Consider the following 20,704-nt stretch of genomic DNA (forward strand, 5'->3'; position numbering starts at 1 on the left):
AAAGGACTACCTTTGCTTAAATGACAACTTTCTAGAACCTATTCTTTTTTTTTTTCCAACTAACTTCCTCAAAGCTTCTATAAAAAGAGATGGCTATCTTTTTCAAATTGAAATTTTTGGTATCTCCTCTGGTGCCAGGCTTCCTCCTGCAGCAATCTGTCTGACTCTCAAATAAAATCCTGTGTTAAAATTTTTATAGCTCGACTCCAGAATCTGTCATTTAACAATGTAAATGCATAGAACATGTGAACAGTGGCTATGTCCGGGGAATGGAGTAAATTTAATGGGAAAGGAGTGGTTAAACAGAATTTTCATGTTTAATTTTGTATGTGCCCATTTGAAACGTTCGAAACAAGACTGTATTTTAATGGTGAAATAAGATTTTTGATAATAGGACTCAGAGCCTCAACCAGATTATTACCCAATAAACAAAAAATAACAAATTTCCCTCTTCATCCCACTCCCAACTCCCCATGACCTTTTCCTGCCATTCAGTGTGATGTGAGAGTGGAATCTGACTCTAGAAATCATCTTCACTTCCTGAAACTGCAGGGAGAATCCTTATAACAACTACTCTGAAAATAGGATCTTCCCAATTATACTGAATCAAGAAAGACCTATAATGGCATCCTCCAAGAACTAATTATGACATAGTGATAAGAGAATAGGAGCATTGGATTCCTTGCTTGTTATGGGTATTTTTAATTAGAGGTGATGCAACAGATATGGGACATCATTGAATTCCTATACAGTCAACTCTTCCATGGATTGTCTGCTTTTTGGATTACTCATTGTACTTTCTAAATTCCAAAGGAATTTTTACCTGCTGTTACGCATTCTTCTGACCCCCCTTAAATTAGTATTCATTCAAGGAATACAAATTCATTTTCTATCAGCCTAAACACACACAATTAGAAAGGAAAATCCCTTGAGGCAAAGAACACCTATCAAAAAAAAAAAAAAAAGCCAAATATAAATTACTTTTGACCGTTGTAACCAGGGAAATAAATGAGAAACCAATGCAATTCTTCTTAATCTCTAGAGAAAAATGTTTTAATGTTTTCTTTTATAGATTTCTTCACTATTATATAATTCTAATATTCTTTTATATTGATTTTAAATCACTCATTATGTAATCCAAGCCCATTCTGTTTCGGGAGGCATCAAGGAAAGCAGAAGAGCTGACTCAGTCATTCTAAATGTACTTCCTATCCTTTTCAATGTACAATACAAATGTAGTAACTATATATTTTAATTTAATTTTTGTGCATATCTTCTTTTCACGTTGATTTAGCCTCCATACTTATTATTTTTAACATCATCGTGGTATTTTATAACAGCTGCCATGTCTACAGTGAGTCATGCACTCCATTAGAAAGTTTATGCATATTTAATCCTCACCACAACCTACAATGTAGATGTAAATATCCATAATTTATAAATGAGAAATTTGAGGCTGAGAGAGGTAGTTAGTGGTGGAGCTAGGATTTAGAAATTTAGAAATAATAGAATACTGGAAATGAGGCTCCCGATTGCCCCACTCCCAAGCCCCTCATCTATTCATAATGAAATATATTGATATAGTATAGTTTGCTTAACTGATCCTTACTGTTAGGCATTTTGGGTTGTTTGGATTTGGTACAGTGATAATTATATTATGAAAATCTTTTTGTAACTGTAATCATCCTGGCTCCCCACGTAGCTTAGTCTCTACAGAGTCACATAAACCATTTCCATTGAATCAGCTCCAACTCATGGTGAGCCCACATGTGTCAGAGTAAAACTGTGCTCCATAGGGTTCTCAATGGCTGATTTTTCAGAAGTAGATTGCCAGGCCTTTCTTCCAAGGTACCTCTAGGTAGACTCAAACCTCCACCTTTTGATTAAGCAGCCAAGCATGTTAACCATTTGCACCACCCTGGGAATCCGTAGAGTCACATGGCACTGTCCAAAAGTAATTTTAAAAATAAATTCCAATTTTCACTTTGTCTCTCAAAGAAACATCACAGAGGATCCAGTTCAGAATGTATAATGATACTCCTCATATCCCCTTCTTTCCTTTCCCAATTCTCTCACACTCTGTAACTGCATATAGACCATCACATTCTGAATCTCAAAACTTACCATCGAGCCAAAACCTTACAGCTTTTCTTCTAGCTCTTCACACCTCGCCCTTGGTTTTTTATTCCATAGGTCAATTCAGCTTCTTTGGCTTGAGTTCTCCCTCTGGCCTTAGGATCCTTGATCTTGCCTCTCTCTACTCATTCTCCTAATAAGCCATCCCAATAGATTTGGGGAGGAAGTCTCCTTTTGTGCGAGATGGAGATATGGATCATGCAGAAACAGGGATAGGAAAAATCAGGGAACATTCACATAATAAAGTTTATTTCTGTGATATTTGTGAGGTTTTTTTTTTTTTTTTTTCCATTTTAGGTTTTTTCTCTTGCGTTATAGTCTCCAAAGTGAGATTCTTGGGTCACTGAGTAGATCTATGTAGTTGTTGTTGTCAGGTGCCGTCGAGTCAGTTCGGACCCATAGTGACCCTATGCACAACAGAACGAAACACTGCCTGGTCCTGAGCCATCCTTACAATCGTTTTTATGCTTGAGCTCATTGTTGCAGCCACTGTGTCAATCCACCTTCCTCTTTTCTGCTGACCTTGTACTCTGCCAAGCATGATGTCCTTCTCCAGGGACTGATCCCTCCTGACAACATGTCCAAAGTATGTAATATGCAGTCTCGCCATCCTTGCTTCTAAGGAGCATTCTGGTTGTACTTCTTCCAAGACAGATTTGTTCTTTCTTTTGGCAGTCCATGGTATATTCAATATTCTTCACCAACACCACAGTTCAAAGGCGTCAATTCTTCGGTCTTCCTTATTCGTTGTCCAGCTTTCACATGCATATGATGCGATTGAAAATACCATGGCTTGGGTCAGGCGCACCTTAGTGTTCAAGGTGACATCGTTGCTCTTCAACACTTTAAAGAGGTTCTTTGCCGCAGATTTACCCAATGCAATGCATCTTTTGATTTCTTGACTGCTGCTTCCATGGCTGTTATTGTAGATCCAAATAAAATGAAATCCTTGACTTCAATCTTTTCTCCATTTATCACGATGTTGCTCATTGGTCCAGTTGTGAGGATTTTGTTTTCTTTATGTTGAGGTGCAATCCATACCGAAGGCTGTGGTCTTTGATCTTCATTAGTAAGTGCTTCAACTCCTCTTCACTTTCAGAAAGCAAGGTTGTGTCATCTGCATAATGCAGGTTGTTCGTGAGTCTTCCTCCAACCCTGATGCCCCGTTCTTCTTCATATAGTCCAGCTTCTCGTATAATTTGCTAAGCATACAGATTGAATAGGTATGGTGAAAGAATACAACCCTGACGCACACCTTTCCTGCCTTAAAACCAATCAGTATCCCCTTGTTCTGTACAAACAACTGCCTCTTCATCTATGTAAAGGCTCCTCATGAGCACAATTAAGTGTTCTGGAATTCCCATTCTTCACAGTGTTATCCGTAATTTGTTATGATCCACACAGTCAAATGTCTGTGCATAGTCAATAAAACATGGGTAAACATCCTTCTGGCATTCTCTGCTTTCAGCCAAGATCCATCTGACATCAGCAATGATATCCCTGGTTCCACGTCCCCTTCTGAAACCGGCCTGAATTTCTGGCAGTTCCCTGACAATATACTGCTGCAGCCACTTTTGAATGATCTTCAGCAAAATTTTGCTTGTGTGTGATATGAATGATATTGTTCTATAATTTCCACATTTGGTTGGATGACCTTTCTTGGGAATAGGCATAAATATGGATCTCTTCCAGTCAGTTGGCCAGGAAGCTGTCTTCCATATTTCTTGGCATAGCCAAGTGAGCACCTCTAGCGCCGCGTCTGTTTGCTGAAACATCTCAGTTGATAGTCCATCAATTCCTGGAGCCTTGTTTTTCACCAGTGCCTTCAGAGCAGCTTGGACTTCTTCCTTCAGTACCATCGATTCCCGATCTTATGCCACCTCTTGAAATGGTTGAACATTGACTAATTCTTTTTGGTGTAATGACTCTGTGTGTTCCTTCCATCTTCTTTTGATGCTTCCTGTGTCATTTAATATTTTCGCCATGGAATCCTTCACTGTTGCAACTCGAGGCTTGAATTTTTTCTTCAGGTCTTTCAGCTTGAGAAACACCAAGCCTGTTCTTCCCTTTTGGTTTTCCATCTCCAGCTCTTTGCACATGTCATTATAATACTTTACTTTGTCTTCTCGAGCCACCCTTTGAAATCTTCTGTTCAGTTCTTTTACTTCATCAGTTTTTCCTTTTGCTTTAGCTGCTCAACATTTGAGAGCAAGTTTCAGAGTCTCCTCTGACATCCATCTTGGTCTTTTCTTTCTTTCCTGTCTTTTCAATGATCTCTTGCTTTCTTCATGTTTGATGTCATTCCACAACTCATCTGGTCTTCAGTCGATAGTGTTCAATGCACAAAGTCTGTTCTTCACGTGTCTGTCAGTTTGTCATACTGTGGGGGCTTGCTTGTTGCTGTTATGCTGGAAGCTATGCCACCAGTATTCAGATACCAGCAGGGTCACCTATGGAGGACAGGTTTCAGCTGAGCTTCCAGACAAAGACAGACTAGGAAGAAGGACCCAGCAGTCTGCTTCTGAAAAGCATTAGCCAGTGAAAATCTTACAAATAGCAGCGGAACATTGTCTGATATAGTCCTGGAAGATGAACCCTCTAGGTTGGAAGGCACTCAAAAGATGACTGAGGAAGAGCTGCCTCCTCAAAATAGAGTCGACCTTAATGAAGTGGGTGGAGTAAAGCTTTAAGGATCTTCATTCGCTGATGTGGCATGACTCAAAATGAAAAGAAACAGCTGCAAACATCCATTAATAATCAGAAACTGGAATGTACGAAGTATGCATCTAGGAAAATTGGAAATCGTCAGCAATGAAATGGAACACGTAAATATCGATATCCTAGGCATTAGTGAGCTGAAATGGACTGGTATTGGCCATTTTGAATCGGACAATCATATAGTCTACCATGACAAGTTGAAGAGGAATGGTGTTGCGTTCATCGTCAGAAAGAACGTTTCAAGGTCTATCCTGAAGTACAACGCTGTCAGTGATAGGATAATATCCATACACCTACAAGGAGGACCAGTTAATATGACTATTATTCAAATTTATGCACTAGGGGCAAAGATGAAGAAATAGAAGATTTTTATCAGCTGCTGCAGTCTGAAATTGATCGAACATGGAATCAGGATGCATTGGTAATTACTGGTGATTGGAATGCGAAAGTTGGAAACAAAGGAGGATCAGTAGTTGGAAAATATGGCCTTGGTGATAGAAACAATGCCGGAGATCGAATGATAGAATTTTGCAAGACCAACGACTTCTTCATTGCAAATACCTTCTTTCACCAACATAAACAGCAACTTTATACATGAACCTCACCAGATGGAACCCACAGAAATCAAATTGACTACATCTGTGGAAAGAGACAATGGGAAAGCTCAATATCATCAGAACAACACCAGGGGCCAACTGTGGAACAGACCATTAATTGCTCATGTGCAAGTTCAAGCTGAAACTGAAGAAAATCAGAGCAAGTCCATGAGAGCCAAAATATGACCTTGAGTACATCCCACCTGAATTTAGAGACCAATTTAGAGTAGATCTATAGTAGTGAATAATTTTAATTAAAAAATATTCCTACTAGTTAGAAAAATACATTGTATGACTATAATAAAATTGACTTATCATAAAAACAAACAAACCAAAACCCCAAATTCATTGCTGTTGAGTTGATTCCAACTCATAGCGACCCTGTAGGACAGAATAGGGCTGCCCCATAGGGTTTCCAAGGAGCAGCTGGCGGATTCGAACTGCTGACCTTTCGGTTAGCAGCCAGATGCTTAACCACTGCACCACCAGAGCCCCAGCCGACTTGTCATAAGGCTTATAAAAATTTTCTTTTTGCTTTGTATACCTTTTTAGGTATTATATTTTATGATCACAACTAAAGCTTATTATGAAATTCTGGTTCTAATAACTGTGCTAAATATCTACATATGAAATGCAAAATACAAGTAGCGAAAACCTCCCTATTTTTCTCTTACCTAGTGGGCTAGTGAATGGTAGAGAGGTTTAGACTTCTGGTGAAGTGACTCATTCAGCTGGTAAATGTCCCCTTAAGAGCTTATCTTTTGGTTTTGGCAAGTCCTTAAGTTCTCATCTTTGGTTAGTCATTGTTCTTGGGGTTTAGGATAATCTCTGGGGAAAATTGTGAAGTAGCCAAAGCTTTTGTTTGGTATATCCCACATTACTTGGCATTTACCTCCTCTCTCTGGCACTGTTTCTCCCTTATCAACCTTTTTCTCCAAACATATTACTCATTTATGTATTAGTGGAAATTTAACTCAATACTGTACTCCCTTTGTGGGATGTTTGCGTTCTATACCTTTTCTCCAATAGTGAGTGCAGGGATTTGTTTCTGGTTCTGGAATTTTAAGCACTGATGAGCTAATACAGAAACTATTTAAGAAGGAGGGCTGCTGAGATGCCTTCTTTAGAAATTGTATTTTATAAGTATTCATTTTCTCAGCCTATAAGTAAGGTTAGGTCCCAACTTACTATTCTTATGTAACTGTCAGTTCTGATGTCAGATGCATTTATGTGTACACACGTAGTCCTTGCACATGCTCACAAGTGTGAGAAAGGATAGCTAGGTGGCAAAGCATGGAATCTAGTAGTTTGGGAAAGAGATACAAGGAATTCTCTAGAAATAAATTACTAGTCACTTTCTGTGCCATTCTTATCTCTGCCTCATAATGAATTTCCAGTGTCAGACTAAACCTGGGCTTTTTGTTGTTGTTGTTGTTTTTTCCCAGTTTGACAAATGGACAGACTCTCAAAGGAGAAGAATCCTGACAGGCCTGTTAGAACGCTGCTCCCTGTCACAGCAAAAGTTTTGCTGTAGACAGCTTCAAGAAAAAATTCCAACAGAAGCCCTGGATTTTACTACCAAGCTTCCAAGGGTGTTATCTTTATACATCTTTTCCTTCCTGGACCCTCGAAGCCTTTGTCGTTGTGCACAGGTAAAGACAAAAAAAAAAAAAAAAAGTCACTCCTGAGTCTATTCTGACCCATCGTGACCCTATAGGCAGAGCAGACCTGCCTATAGGTTTTCCAAGGAGTGACTGGTGGATTTGAACTGCTGACCATTTGCCACCAGGGCTCCAGATAAAGGCAAAGAAGCAATATATGGCATTTTGTAAGGACAGCATAAAAAAATAATTTGCTGTTGAGCTGATGCCAGCTCATGGCAACTCTATGTGTGTCAGAGTAGAACTGTGCTCCATAGGGTTATCAATGGCTGACTTTTCAGAAGATCTTTCTTCCAAGGTGCTAACCAACCTTTTGGTTAGCAGCCGAGCATGTTAACCTTTTGCATCACCCAGGAAAGGATAGCATAGACAACTCTAACACTTGAATAACTTAAGGGAAAAACCACATACACCAAGCCAAGAAAGATGAGATGGTCAAGCAGCATGATGTTTAGACTGTATGGTTTTTTTAACCCACCTCCTTTTTGTCTAGTTCTATATTGAGTGCTCAAAGGGGGAAAGCAAGTATAAGACACCATCAGGCACCAAACACCCATTGCCTTCAAATCAATTCTGACTCATGGTGACCCAGTATGTTACAGAGTAGAACCGAGCTCTGTATAGTTTTCTCGGCTGCAGTCTTTACAGAAATAGATCACAAGGCCTTTCTTCCATGGCTTAAACTGTCAACCTTTTGGTAAGAAGTGGAGAGCAAAACGTTTGCACTACCCAGGGACCTAAGACACCTCAGTATCCATACAAAAGTATTAGCTAGTTGGGGAAATAGGTAAACATGTAAAAGGTTTCAGCAGGACATTCTTATATTGCACAGCATGCAATTACAATAAATCCTAGATTGTGTTGTTGTTTGCCATCAAGTTGATCCTGACTCATACTAACACTATAGGACAGACTAGAACTGCACCATAGGGTTTTCTAGGCTGTAATCTTTTCTGGAGCAGATCGCCAGGTCTTTATTCCCGTGGAGCCTCTGGTGAGTTCGAATCACCCACTTGTTGGTTATCAGCCAAACACTTAATCGTTGCACCACCAGGTCTCCTAAATTGTGTAGTGTAGGCCATTTATAACTAGAAAAGCTTATAATAAGATGCTAATGAGATTATAGATTATATGAACAAAAGAATATGAGACTAAAGAGATCAGAGTGAGCACAGGCATGGTCACAGAAGACTTGATAAAGCAGCTGACCATCATTTTCATATAAGTAATCCCATGGCATATTAAAATGAGGTTTATTTAGGTATAAAACTGGTAGTCATTTTGTTGAATCTTTTCATAGTGTAAGACCATTCTAGTAAGAGCAGAAATTACCTGCTACTGTGCATTCTCATAACATGTAACATGTTAACTTTAGTTTTTTTAATTAAAAATGAACAAATGGACATGGGAAAGCCAGGGTGAAAAGGGAAAGGGGGAGAGTGCTGACATAATGCAGGGATTGCAACCAATGTCACAGGACAAGCGGTGTATGAATTTTTGAATGAGAAACTAATTTACACTGTAAACTTTCACCTAAAGCACAATAAAATTTAGAAAAAAATTAAAAAATGAATACAGTAAGAAAAATGGATTATTCAGTAAATGGTGTGGGGACAATCTATATTTTTTAAAAAAAAGGCCAACAACCCAGCAGAAAACTTAGCAAAGGAAATGTATAAGAACTTCACAGAAAAAGAAATGTAGATGTCTCTAAAACATGTAAGATGCTCAGCCTCACTATGACATGCCATCTTTCCTGAATCAGAGTAATTGAGATTTTTTTTAAAAAATGGTAATATTCTATATTGATGTGGATGTGGGGAAACAAGAACTTTCATATATTTTTAGTAGTTAATTTGGCATGACCACCATAGAGAACAATGAAAATTTTTTAATGAGAACTTCCTTTGACCCAGTAGTTCCACTTTTTGGAATTTGTCTGATAGGTATACTTTAACATGTCTAAAAATTATGTCTGTAGACGAATATTGTTCATAATAGCAAAAGGTTGGAAACAACCTAAATGTTCACCGTGAGGGGACTGGTTAAATAAAAAAAAAGCGCAACTGTCTCCAAGATATATTATCAGTGAAAAAAAATAAGGTACAGAGCTGTGCTACAATTTTGGAGAAGAAAAAAAAAAGTATATATATGTGTATATATATTTGTTTATATGTGCATAGAATGCTTCTGGAATGGCACAGAAAAACTGGTAACAGTGAAGTGGAACTGAGGACAGGGATGAAAGCGAGATTTACTTTTTACTGTCTGACCTTTTGTATCTTTGAATTTTGTATTAATATGCACATATTGTAGAGAACATAGCAATCTAACAAGAAAGTACCATACAGCCAAATGAGGAATTATTATGCAACCATTAGAAAACATGTTTTGGAAGAATACTGATAACATCAGAGATGCTTGTGATACGTAAAATGAAGAAAACAAAATTTGAAATTATTTAAAATTATATGTATAATCTTCCAATTTTGTTTTGTATATGCTTAGAAAAAAGACTGAAAGGAAAAGAACCCCACTAGATGGTTTATAATGGTCATCTCTGATAGATGGGACTCTGGGCACTGTTTTTATTTAAACATTTCAGAATTTTACAAGAATTCCACAACAGAATATTATCATTAGAAGGAAACTTATTTGAAAAGCTAATGCCATCATCTACATGCACCATATGTCAATATTGTAAAATCTCAGCTTTGTGTTTTATTCTCACTACTGTCCCTGGGTGGTGTAAATGGTTTAGCCCTCGACTGCTAGCTGCAAGATTGGCAGCTCGAACCCACCTAGTGGCACCTTGGGAGAAAGGCCTGGTGATGTGGTTCTGAAAGATCACAGCCTTGAAAACCCTATGGAGCAATTCTACTCTGCACACATGGGGTCACCATGAGTCAGAATCAGCTCAACAGCAACTCACATCAATAACAACAACTGCCTGTAAGGAAGACCCAGGCAGTTATTCTTCAGCTAGATGTGAAGTAAGTGTCATTGCAGTAAAATAAGCTTTGAGCTGTTTAAAGAAGGGGCATGTTGTATGGTTTTGAAAGCTCTTATCTACCTTCCAATTCTCCTCATTCCTCTCTACCTTAAAAAACACAACAAAAGAAAAGCACAAAAGAAGCAAAAATGAAACACACAAAAACCTTATCAGCCCTGGAAAAAAACTACTTAAGTTCCCAGGCCAAAACAAGATCTAAACAAGGAAAGGAGTAAGAAATGAGAACCCCCCACCCCATCTCTCCATTACATTCTGAATTAATTTGCCATGGATGTGTGGATAGCAAGGACCATTACAAAGTGTTCAGCTTTTTTTGGGGGGGGTGCACTCAAAACATATCAATTATTTAATATTGGAAAAGAGGTCAGTTTTCCAAGGGTGAAATTCTACAAATTTGTGTTTGGAGGTTAGGAGATGTCTTTTTCATAACTCTTAGAGCTAAGAGAGGACCTCAAATATCATCTTTACGTCTTAATTTGCCACTAGTTTCCAGCAAGACTTATTCAGAACCTGGGATAAATTATTGTAAATACTGCTGCACATTGTAATAGGGCCACCTCCATGGTTCACTGGATGTGTGGCATTAACACGTGATGGAAATAGAATGTACAGAACAAATATTTCATGCTCTATTAAAACCTAAAGGTTAGATATAACGTGCTGTATAGTGTTGTAATTGTGTTTCATCTCTAAGTTTGTATTTAGTTAAATCATGAGAACAGAGGAAAAGGAAGTATACTATGAAAAGAATAAACAATGTGCAGAACTGAGTTTAGATAACCTTCCTATAACTTTCATATGACTTTCAGGAACCTTCAGGAAGTTCCAAATTCTGAGCCTCAGTTTCCTCATTTTACAAAATGAGGGTACTAATTATACTTACCTCCCTAGGTGGCTAAGAGCTGCTCGATAAATATTAGTCGACTTTGATTCTAAGTTTCAATTAGTATTTAAAGTAAATCATGCTGCCTGGATAGGAAGCGCTTTCAGTAAGAGGTAACTCTTTAATCTGTGATTTAGAGGAAAAGAACAAAAAAGTTATCTCAGATACAAGGTGACAGCTGAAAATCTAGAGAAAGTAGGCATGCAAACAGAGTAGGTTTGTTTGTTTTTTAATTGTTGTTTTTCCAGGTGAGCTGGCATTGGAAGAATTTAACAGAACTGGATCAACTCTGGATGCTCAAATGTTTACGGTTTAACTGGTGCATCAATTTCTCTCCCACTCCCTTCGAGCAAGGTATATGGAAGAAGCACTATATTCAAATGGTGAAAGAGCTTCATGTTACAAAGCCTAAGGTATGTGAGAGGCAAGAAACAACAAACTTACTAAGAATTAATTATGATACTTGAAGTTGGGTACAGAGTTCAAAGGAAATATGCTATGACTTCAAAATTCTGTTTTTCTAAGAACTTGATTGCCTTTTCAAAGACATTCATGTCAGCTGAGAGCCATTTTCCTGACACTCCCAAACCACAGTTCCACCCAGGAGGTTAGAACTGTAGAGCATCTCCCCCTGTCCGGTTTTCTGTCTTTCTGCAACTCTGGCTCAGACACCAGGCAGTCTGACACTGGGTAGGACTCTGGATAGTGTGCAGTATCTATGGGTCATCAGATTTCACTTTACTGATACAAATTTTTCATACTTCCACCAGATGAGCTGAAGCTTATTTTGCACCAGATTTAAGGAAAAGTTTACCTAATAAATTAGTACTTGCACAAGGTCATAATGTACATATTAAAGTTCTTTTAAAGCTAAAAACTAAGCAATATAAAGCATTCAAATGATAATCAGAAAAGTAAAAAATACAAGAATAATTTTTCTAGTGGCTTTCTATGCATTATAACCAATGTTTACATTCATTCATTTATAGTCACTGTTAATTAGGTAACTTATACAAAATTTTTGTGAGCCTTTTCTCTACAACATGCAGAGGTGTATACACATGCGGAGTTTCACATCATTTTATACAATAGTTGAGTTCCTGAAATGTGTAATTTGGGTGTAAAGTAAATTTTTTAAATGATTTTTAAAACCACAGGGGGATTATGTTCTATGAAAAAACTCTGCAGTGAATCCTTTGAAGTTGAAGAATTGTTTGGAAACCCTGGTGGCGTAGTAGTGCTACGGCTGCCAGCCAAAGGGTTGGCAGTTTGAATCTGCCAGGTGCTTCTTGGAAACTCTATGGGGCAGTTCTACTCTGTCCTATAGGGTCGCTATGAGTCAGAATTGACTCAACGGCACTGGGTTTGGTTTTGGGGTTTTTTTTTTTTGTGTGTGTGACATGAATAGTCAACTCCTAACTTGCTCATTTAGGTTTAAATTTTATTATGTTTTCTGAATGTAGACTTTTTCTACATTTAATATGGTAGTAAACTATGCATAATTAATATTGTTACAATAAAAAAAATAGCATGTGATAAACTAGTCTTTCTGATTTCAGTAATTGGCGTGCTCTTATGAGAATTTTTTTACAAAAGAAAAATGTAAACTGCAATGATAGAAAAGTTATTTGAAAAATTACTGTAGCTCTGACTTCTTGTAAATGTTTTTTGCATCTCTGTCTCAATTGGGGGCAGGGAGTAGCATTCAATAGCTGAAGCTCAGGCTGTTGTGGGACAAAGGAGAGTAAAGTGATTAACCAAGTTTTAAGAGTAAAAGAGGTTTTAAGTAATATATGGAAAATTGACCTTAATACATTATTTTAAGCAACAATTTTTCCTGTAAAATATTTATGCATAAATACATTTAAAATAACTAATAGCTCTGATGCTTGGAAATTTTCACCTGTTTGTTTAGCATTAAAATTCTGGCGCTATAGACAAAAGTACCATGCCATCCCTTTACGGCAAATACCTGAAAAACTAAGTAAAACAGATACAAACATCAATCACGGAACCCTAAGTATCAAATGAAGGCATAAAGAACTCGATCAAGCACCGAATGGAATAAGAAACTGACAAAGAACAGAGAACGAGGAGAGCTATGGAGTGGAGGTCCTCTACTAGCTAACATGGCACAAATTCGCCATCTTGGACCTCAGTCACCAAAAGCAGTGGACAGCAAGTTCAGGAAGGCAACTTCATGGAGCTCCCAACAGGAGACAGATCACCCAGTAACCAAGGATACACACTTTCCAACCCTTCAGCTTTCTTTCCTCTAAGCAGCCTCCACCACTTTCCAACAGTCCACGGTCACTTGGCTACACAGACACCAGCTTACTGCCTCCTGGGTCCGCCTCATCCCCACCAGCCTGCTTCTTCAGCACCATTGGCGGTTTTTGTTGTTATTGTTTTTATGGATTTTTTTGTTTGTTTCTTCTCTCCTTTCCTTTCTCCTGCCCTGCTAGCCCTGTGCGCCATCCCCACCCTCTCTTGATTGGCTGTGCCACACAGCTCAGCTAGAGAGCCACCAGCACACAACCTCCCCAGTTCACGCCACCCCACAGGCAGGCTTCCTCAGTGCCTTTTTTGTTTTTTCTTTTTCAGTTTCTGTTCTCTCTCTCTCTCTTTCTCCCTACCTTCTTTTCCTTTTTCTACCCAGCTCGCACCATGTGCCATCCCCACCCCTTCTTTTTTTTTTCTTTGTTCTTGTTAAATTTTATTAGCATCATGTTCATCTCTTTGCAGAAGAACATGGCCCACACCCTAGAATGTAGACCTTTGGAAAAAAGGAGAAGTGCTCCGTTAAGCAAGCTACAATGCAGGGACAGATCCTAGGGAGGGAGCAGAACTGCCGGGGTTCCATAGCAAAGAAACAGGTTAATTAATGATGGGCGATATTAGAGAGTCAGGTGGGGAAAAGGAGAAAACAGTTTGCTAACCTATGGATACCACAATCCCAAAAGGAGCGCCTTCTAGAACAAAGGTAAAATCGCTAGGACAGATCTGTTAGGACTTTACTTTTCCTCTTATAGTAGGATGCTGATCTAACAGGAGATTTTTCAAGTGTGGAGCAGGAAAAAAAAAAGGGAAAATGAGAATTTTAATATTTGAAACAACAGCCATTTTATCCATTGCACACACCACTGTATTATGTGAATCAACCTTTTGGAAAATTTAGACACAGAGGGAACTAGACAGTTTCCCCCTAGAGAGGTGAAAAGCTTTTTGGCTCTTAAGTCTTTGATAAAAGGCATACATACTCGTGTCTACTGTACAGAATACTGCCTCTAGCTGGATTTTAGAATTCTGAGTTGCTAACCCTCTGTGATCCAGACAGGATTCAACCCTCCATCTTGCACACCTGCATTACAGGACTTAAACACATAATCCAAGAATTTCTTACACTGATTTATACATTTTAATTGGTTGCATATATTAACATGTACTATAAGATTCTTTTCTAAGAAGCATTACATAATAAATGGATACTGTAAAAAGATCTGATTAGTTAAAAGTAACAAGCATGAACAGATACATACAAAACTCAGCCTAATCAGACTGGGTGTGAGCCTGTAATGAAACGTGGCCACCAGCCTTCCCAAGGTGTAGCCTTCACAAGGAGGGAGGGTGAAGTGGGGTAAAAAGACCACAAGACCGCTAAAAAAAATCGAGTTTAACTAATTAGATACAGATTAACTGCAAATAGTTCTCTCTCCCACAGTGGACAAAACAAAAAAGCTTCCAATGCCGACTACACGCCAAAACAATGCCTACAGCTGGCCTGTCCTGCTGCCACAGATGAGGGCTCATGTGATGGGTGGGCAGACCTCATGGAGCTGTCATAGGTGTGGGCTTGAGTTTGTCTGCTTGTGTTAGATCTGTGTGTGTGTTGTGTATGAAGGTGAGTGTGTTTGATAGGGGTTCTTTCGGCAGCTGGAAATGAGAGATCAATTTATGTTTTGTTTGGAAGAGGCAAGGGGGGGCCGTGTTTGAAGGCCTAAGTGTGTTCTTGGTTTGTGAAGGACTCTGTGCTCTACTCTCACTGCCCCTTCAGCAACTGCAGCTTTCCGCCGAGGCCTTGGCCCGGTGGTTCTTGTCCAGTTTGATGGGTTTGGGGAATTCGTTGTACAGCTCCACCTCTGTTTCTTGTTTAAGTGCATTCCGTGCAATCGTCTGGAACACCTGCTGCACATTGATGGCCTCCTTGGCACTGGTCTCGAAGTAGGGAATATTATTTTTGCTGTAGCACCAGGCCTGTGCTCGCTTTGTGGCCACCTGGAAGAGGATGCAAGGCTAAAAATATGGAATGCTTCACGAATTTGCTTGTCATCCTTGCACAGGGGCCATGCTAGTCTTCTCTGTATCATTCTAATTTTAGTATATGTGCTGCTGAAGCAAGCACCCCACCCCTTCTTAATGGCTATGCCATACCACTCAGCTAGAGAGCCACAGGCACACAGCTTCCCCAGGTCTGTGCCACCCCACTGGCAGGCTTCCTCAGGGCCATATTTTTTTTTTCAGTTTCTTCTCTCTCTGTCCCTTCCTTTCTTTCGCCCAACTAGCCCCGTGTGCTTCCCTGCCTTTCTTAATGGGCTATATCACACCACTTGGCTAGAAAGCCACCAGCACATGGCCTCCCCAGGTCCACCCCACCCCACCAGCAAGCTTCCTCAGTACTATTTTTATTTGTTATTTTTGTTCTCTCTCTCTCCCTTCCTTCTGTTCCTGTCTCCCGCCCATGTAGCCCCATGTGCCATCCCCACACCTTCTTGACTGTGCCACAGCACTTGGTTAGAGAGCCACTGGCACACGAGCTCCCGGTATCCACCACCCCACCAGTAGGCTCCCTCAGTGCCACTTTTTATTTTTCTGTTTCTTCTCTCTCTCCTTTCTTTTCTTTCCTTTGTCCCCCTCAGCTAGCCTAGTCTGCCATCCCTGCCCCTTCTTGACAGGCTATGCCACACCACTCAGCTAGAGAGCCACTGGCACACAGCCTTTCCAGGTCTGTGCCACCCACCAACAGACTCCTTTAATGCCATTTTTTTTCAGTTTCTTCTCTTTCTCTCCCTTCCTTTCTTTCCTAACTCCTGCCCAGCTAGCCCCGTGTGCTGTCCCTGCCCTTCTTAATGGGCTGTGCCACACCACTGAGCTAGAAGGCCACTAGCACACAGCCTCCCTGGGTTCGCCCCACCCCACCAACAGCCTCCTTCACACCGTTTTTATTTTGTTATTTTTCGTTTGTTTATTTCTTCTCTCCCTCCCTTCCTTCTTTTCCTGTCTCCTGCCCAGCTAGCCCAGTCTGCCATCCCCTCCTCTTCTTAACAGACAGTGCCACACTGCTCAGTTAGAGAGCCATTGGCACGTGGTCTCCCCGGGACTGCACCACCCCTTCTGGCAGGCTCCCATTTTTGTTTTGTTTTCTTTTTTGTTAGTTTTTGCTGTTGTGATTTTTTGTTTTCTTCATTTTCTTTTTGTTGTTTCCTCTCTCTCTCTCTCTCCCTTCCTTCCTTTCCTTTCTCCCACCCACCTAGCCCCATATGCCACCACCTGCCCCATGGACTGTGCTATATTACTTGGCTAGAGAGCCTCTGGCACATGGCCATCCACACCCCTTCTCAATAGGCTAAACTCCACCACTCGGCTAGAGACCCACTGGCACATGGCCTCACTGAACCTGCCCTGCCCCCACCTGCCAAATCCTACTGCACCACCATTTTATATGCTTTTTTATTGTTTGCTTTTTTTGTTTCTGTTTCTCCTGATTCTCTTTTTACTCTCACCCACTTAGCTCCACACATTACATCCTCTCCCTTTCCTCCTGCCTATTGGCAATGCACACCAAGTGCTGTGCTCCTGAGCAGCACCAGTATAGACCACTGGATCCTGACCTGTGTGGCCCTGGCCCACCTCGTCAGCCCCTGTACATGCCACAGACGACCCATCTCCCACCCTCTCCCCACCGCTGGACCTGTCCTGCTGCAACAAAGCTAAGTGACCAACTCTGCCCACCTGGACAAGGTGGTAAGAAGCATCGTGCCCACAGAAGAGCAAGCAACAAAGCCCACCTGTGCAGACATAAACAAAAAAGCAGGACAAAACAAATAAACCTACAATCAATAAATGAAGAAAATAATTCATGAATGTCCCAAAGACAACAGACAGTATCAAAACATATTGAAAAACAGGACAGGATGGTTCCAGAAAGTGATGAAAATAAAATACCGGATGACCTTATGGTAGACAGAAAGGCACTGGAACTACCTGACAGGAAATTCAAAACTCTAATATTCAGGCTCCCCAAGAAATGAAGGGAAAAAAATCATGGAAAATACAGACAAAATCAGGTAAAACACTGGTAAAGCAATGGAATAATTCGGGAAAATAATACAGGAACAAAATGTCAAAATAAAAAAACAGCTAAAATCATACAAAAGCAGCAGCTAGAAGTCCAAAAGATAAATAACTAGGTTTCAGAAATGGACCATGCAATAGAAGGTTTTAGAGCAATTTTGAAACAACAGAAGACAGGATCAGTGGATGGAAGACAAATCCTTGAATATCACTTTGAGGAAAAATCAAAGAAAAAAAAGAATGAAGAAAAATTAAGAAACCCTGAGAATAATGTGGGATACAATCAAAAGCAAAAATTCATGCGTGGCAGGAGTTCCAGAACAGGAGGAGAAAATGGAAAACACAGAGAAGATCATTGAAGATTTACTGACAGAAAACTTCCCTAATATCATGAAAGATGGAAAGCTAGTCATCCAAAAAGCTCAACAAACCTCACACAGGATAGACACTAAAAGAAAATCACCAAGACATATCATAATCATACTTACTAAACCAAAGACAAAGAATCCTGAGAGCAACTCAAGAAAAATGAAAAGTCACATACAAAGGGGAAACAATAAGGCTAAGCTCTGATTACTCTGCAGGAAACATGCAGGCAAGAAGGCAATGGGATAACATATATAAAACCTCGAAAAAAAAAAATTGCCAGCCAAGAATAATATATCCTGCAAAACTCTTGCCCAAATATAATGGCAAAATTTGGACATTTCCAAATAAACAGAAATTAAGGGAATATGTAAAAACCAAACCAAAATTACAAGAATTATTAAAAGGAGCCCTTTGGTTAGAAAACCAAAAACATCAGACAACAACGTGAATCTAGGACACAGGACAGCATCAGCCAGATACCGACCTAGGTAATGAACTCTCAAGGATAAAACAAAACTAAAAGATTTACAACAGGGAACCAGAGAGGTCAATCTGTAAATGACAACAACATCAGAGCAATAAAAGAGGGAATAAACAGTGTAGTTATAGAACTTTCAAATGGAGAGGAAGTCAAGGCAATATCAAGCAATAAAAAACTGGTTTAAATTTAGGAAGTTAGGGGTAAATTTCAAGGTAACCACAAAGAAAGTTAACAAACTTACTCATCAAAATAAAGAAGAAAGGTATAAAGTCTCAGTAAAAACAAAATCTACAAAAAGGAAAGAAATGGCAAAAAAATCCACAAACAAAAGGAATTCAACAAAGAGGGTAATACAGAAAACATTAGCACCACCAAAAAAGGCACTATAAAATGGCAGCAATAAATTCACGCCTATCACTAATCACACTGATTGTAAATGGCTTAAATGCACCCATAAAGAGAGAGTGATAAAAAAAAAAAAAGAGAGAGTGATAGAATGGATAAAAAATAGTATCCATCAATATGCTGTCTACAAGAGACACATCTTACAGAACAAAGACATAAATATATTAAAAATCAAAGGTTGGAAAAATATATATATCAAGCAAACAACAACCAAAAAAGAGCAGAGGTGGCAATACTAATCTCAGGTAAAATAGACTTTAGAACAAAATTCACCATAAAAGACAAAGGATATTATATAAAGATTAAGGGACAACCCACCATGAGGACATAACCATAATAAATATCTATGCACCCAATGACAGGGCTCCAAAATACAAAACAAAACAAAACAAAAACTCTAATATCCCTGAAAAGAGAAATTGACAGCTCCACGATACTAGTAGGAAACTTCAACTCACCACCCTCAGTAAAGAACAGAATATCTAGAAAGAAACTCAGCAAAGATACAGAAGACCTAAAGGCCACAATCAACCAAGCTGACCTCACAGACATATATAGAACACTCTACCCAACAGCAGCAAAGTACATATTCTTTTCCAATGCACATAGAATGTTCTCCAGAATAGGCCACTTATTAGGCCACTAAGCAACCCTCAAAAAACCCAAAATATTGAAGTAATACAAAGCATGTTCTCTGAACACGACACCATAAAAGTAGAAATTAACAACAGGAAGAGCAAGGAAAAAAATCAAATACAGGAAACTGAATAACACTTGCTTATAAAACCACTGGGTAATAGAAGAAATCAAAGATTGAATGAAAAAATTCAAAGAGTGAAAACACATCATACCAAAACCTCTGGGACACAGCAGAGGCAGTGCTCAGAGGTCAATTTATAGCAATAGATCCACACATCAAAAAGGAAGAAAGGGACAAAATCAAAATATTAGCTATACAACTCAAACAAATAGAAAGAGAACAGCAAAAGAAGCCCACAGCCACCGGAAGAAAGGAAATAATAAAAATCAGAGCAGAAATAAATGAAATAGAGAATAAGAAAATGATAGGAATAATTAACAAAAACAAAAGTTGGTTCTTTGAAAGGATCAACAAATTCAGCAAACCATTGGCCAAATTGACAAAGGAAAAACAATAGAGGATGCAAATAACCCAATAAGAAATGAAATGGGGGACATTACTACAGACCCAACTGAAATAAAAAAGATCATAACAGTACTATGAAAAAACTATACTCCAACAAATTTGAACACCTAGAGGGAATGGAAAAATTTCTAGAAACACACTAGCTACCTAAACTAACAAACTGAGGTCGAAAATCTGAACAGACCCATAACAAGAGAAGAGACTGAAAAGGTAATAATTAAAAAAAAAAAAAACTCCCAACAAAAAAAGCCCTGGCACAGTTGGCTTCACTGTAGAATTCTACCACACATTCAGAGAGGAGCTTGCACCAGTACTACTCAAACTATTTTGGAACATAGAAAAGGAAGGATTACTTCTGAATTCATTCTAAGAAGCCAGCTTATCCCTAATACCAAAACCAGGCAAAGACACCAGAAAAGCAGAAAATAACAGACCAATATCTCTCATGAATGTAGACACAAAAACTCTCAACAAAATTCTAGCCAATAGAATTCAGCATCATACAAAAAAAAAAAAAAACACCACAGCCAGGTGGAATTCATACCATGTATGTAAGGATGGTTCAACATTAGAAAATCAATAACATAATCCACCACATAAATAAAACAAAAGAATCACATGGTCATCTCATTTGATGCAGAAAAGGCATTTGATAAAGTCTAACACCTATTCCTGATAGAAACTCTCAATAAAATCGTTATAGAAGGGAAATTCCTCAACATAGTAAAGGGCATCTATGTACAAAACCAACAACTACTATCATTCCTTAATGGAGAGAGGCTAAAAACATTCCCCCTGAGAACAGGAACGAGACAAGGATGCCTTTTATCACCACTCCTCTTTAACATTATGCTGGAAATCCTAGCTACAGCAATAAGGCAAGAAAAAGAAATAAAGGGCATCCAAATTGGTAAGGAAGAGTAAAA

At 39.1% G+C, this 20,704-nt stretch overlaps 1 protein-coding gene and 1 non-coding gene across 9 annotated transcripts in view; one reads left to right on the forward strand and one right to left on the reverse strand.

Annotated features, from left to right (window-relative positions):
- FBXO16 (F-box protein 16) overlaps positions 1-20,704 on the forward strand; it is a 189,067-nt gene that overhangs the window by 43,793 nt on the left and 124,570 nt on the right. For all 8 annotated transcript variants that reach the window (XR_007514868.1, XM_049865710.1, XM_049865715.1 and 5 more), the window contains 2 exons: positions 6,896-7,102; positions 11,256-11,420. Coding sequence is in view for 7 of the 8 variants with exons in the window: in XM_049865710.1 (XP_049721667.1) it covers positions 6,896-7,102; positions 11,256-11,420 (372 nt within the window). In the remaining variant the exon portion in view is untranslated. The remainder of the gene's footprint in view (positions 1-6,895; positions 7,103-11,255; positions 11,421-20,704) is intronic.
- Positions 15,303-15,409, reverse strand: LOC126066158 (U6 spliceosomal RNA). Its single transcript, XR_007515014.1, has one exon. It is a non-coding gene; the product is annotated as a U6 spliceosomal RNA (small nuclear RNA).

Source organism: Elephas maximus, chromosome 22 (genome assembly GCF_024166365.1).
Source record: "Elephas maximus indicus isolate mEleMax1 chromosome 22, mEleMax1 primary haplotype, whole genome shotgun sequence".
NCBI classification, from domain to species: domain Eukaryota; kingdom Metazoa; phylum Chordata; class Mammalia; order Proboscidea; family Elephantidae; genus Elephas; species Elephas maximus.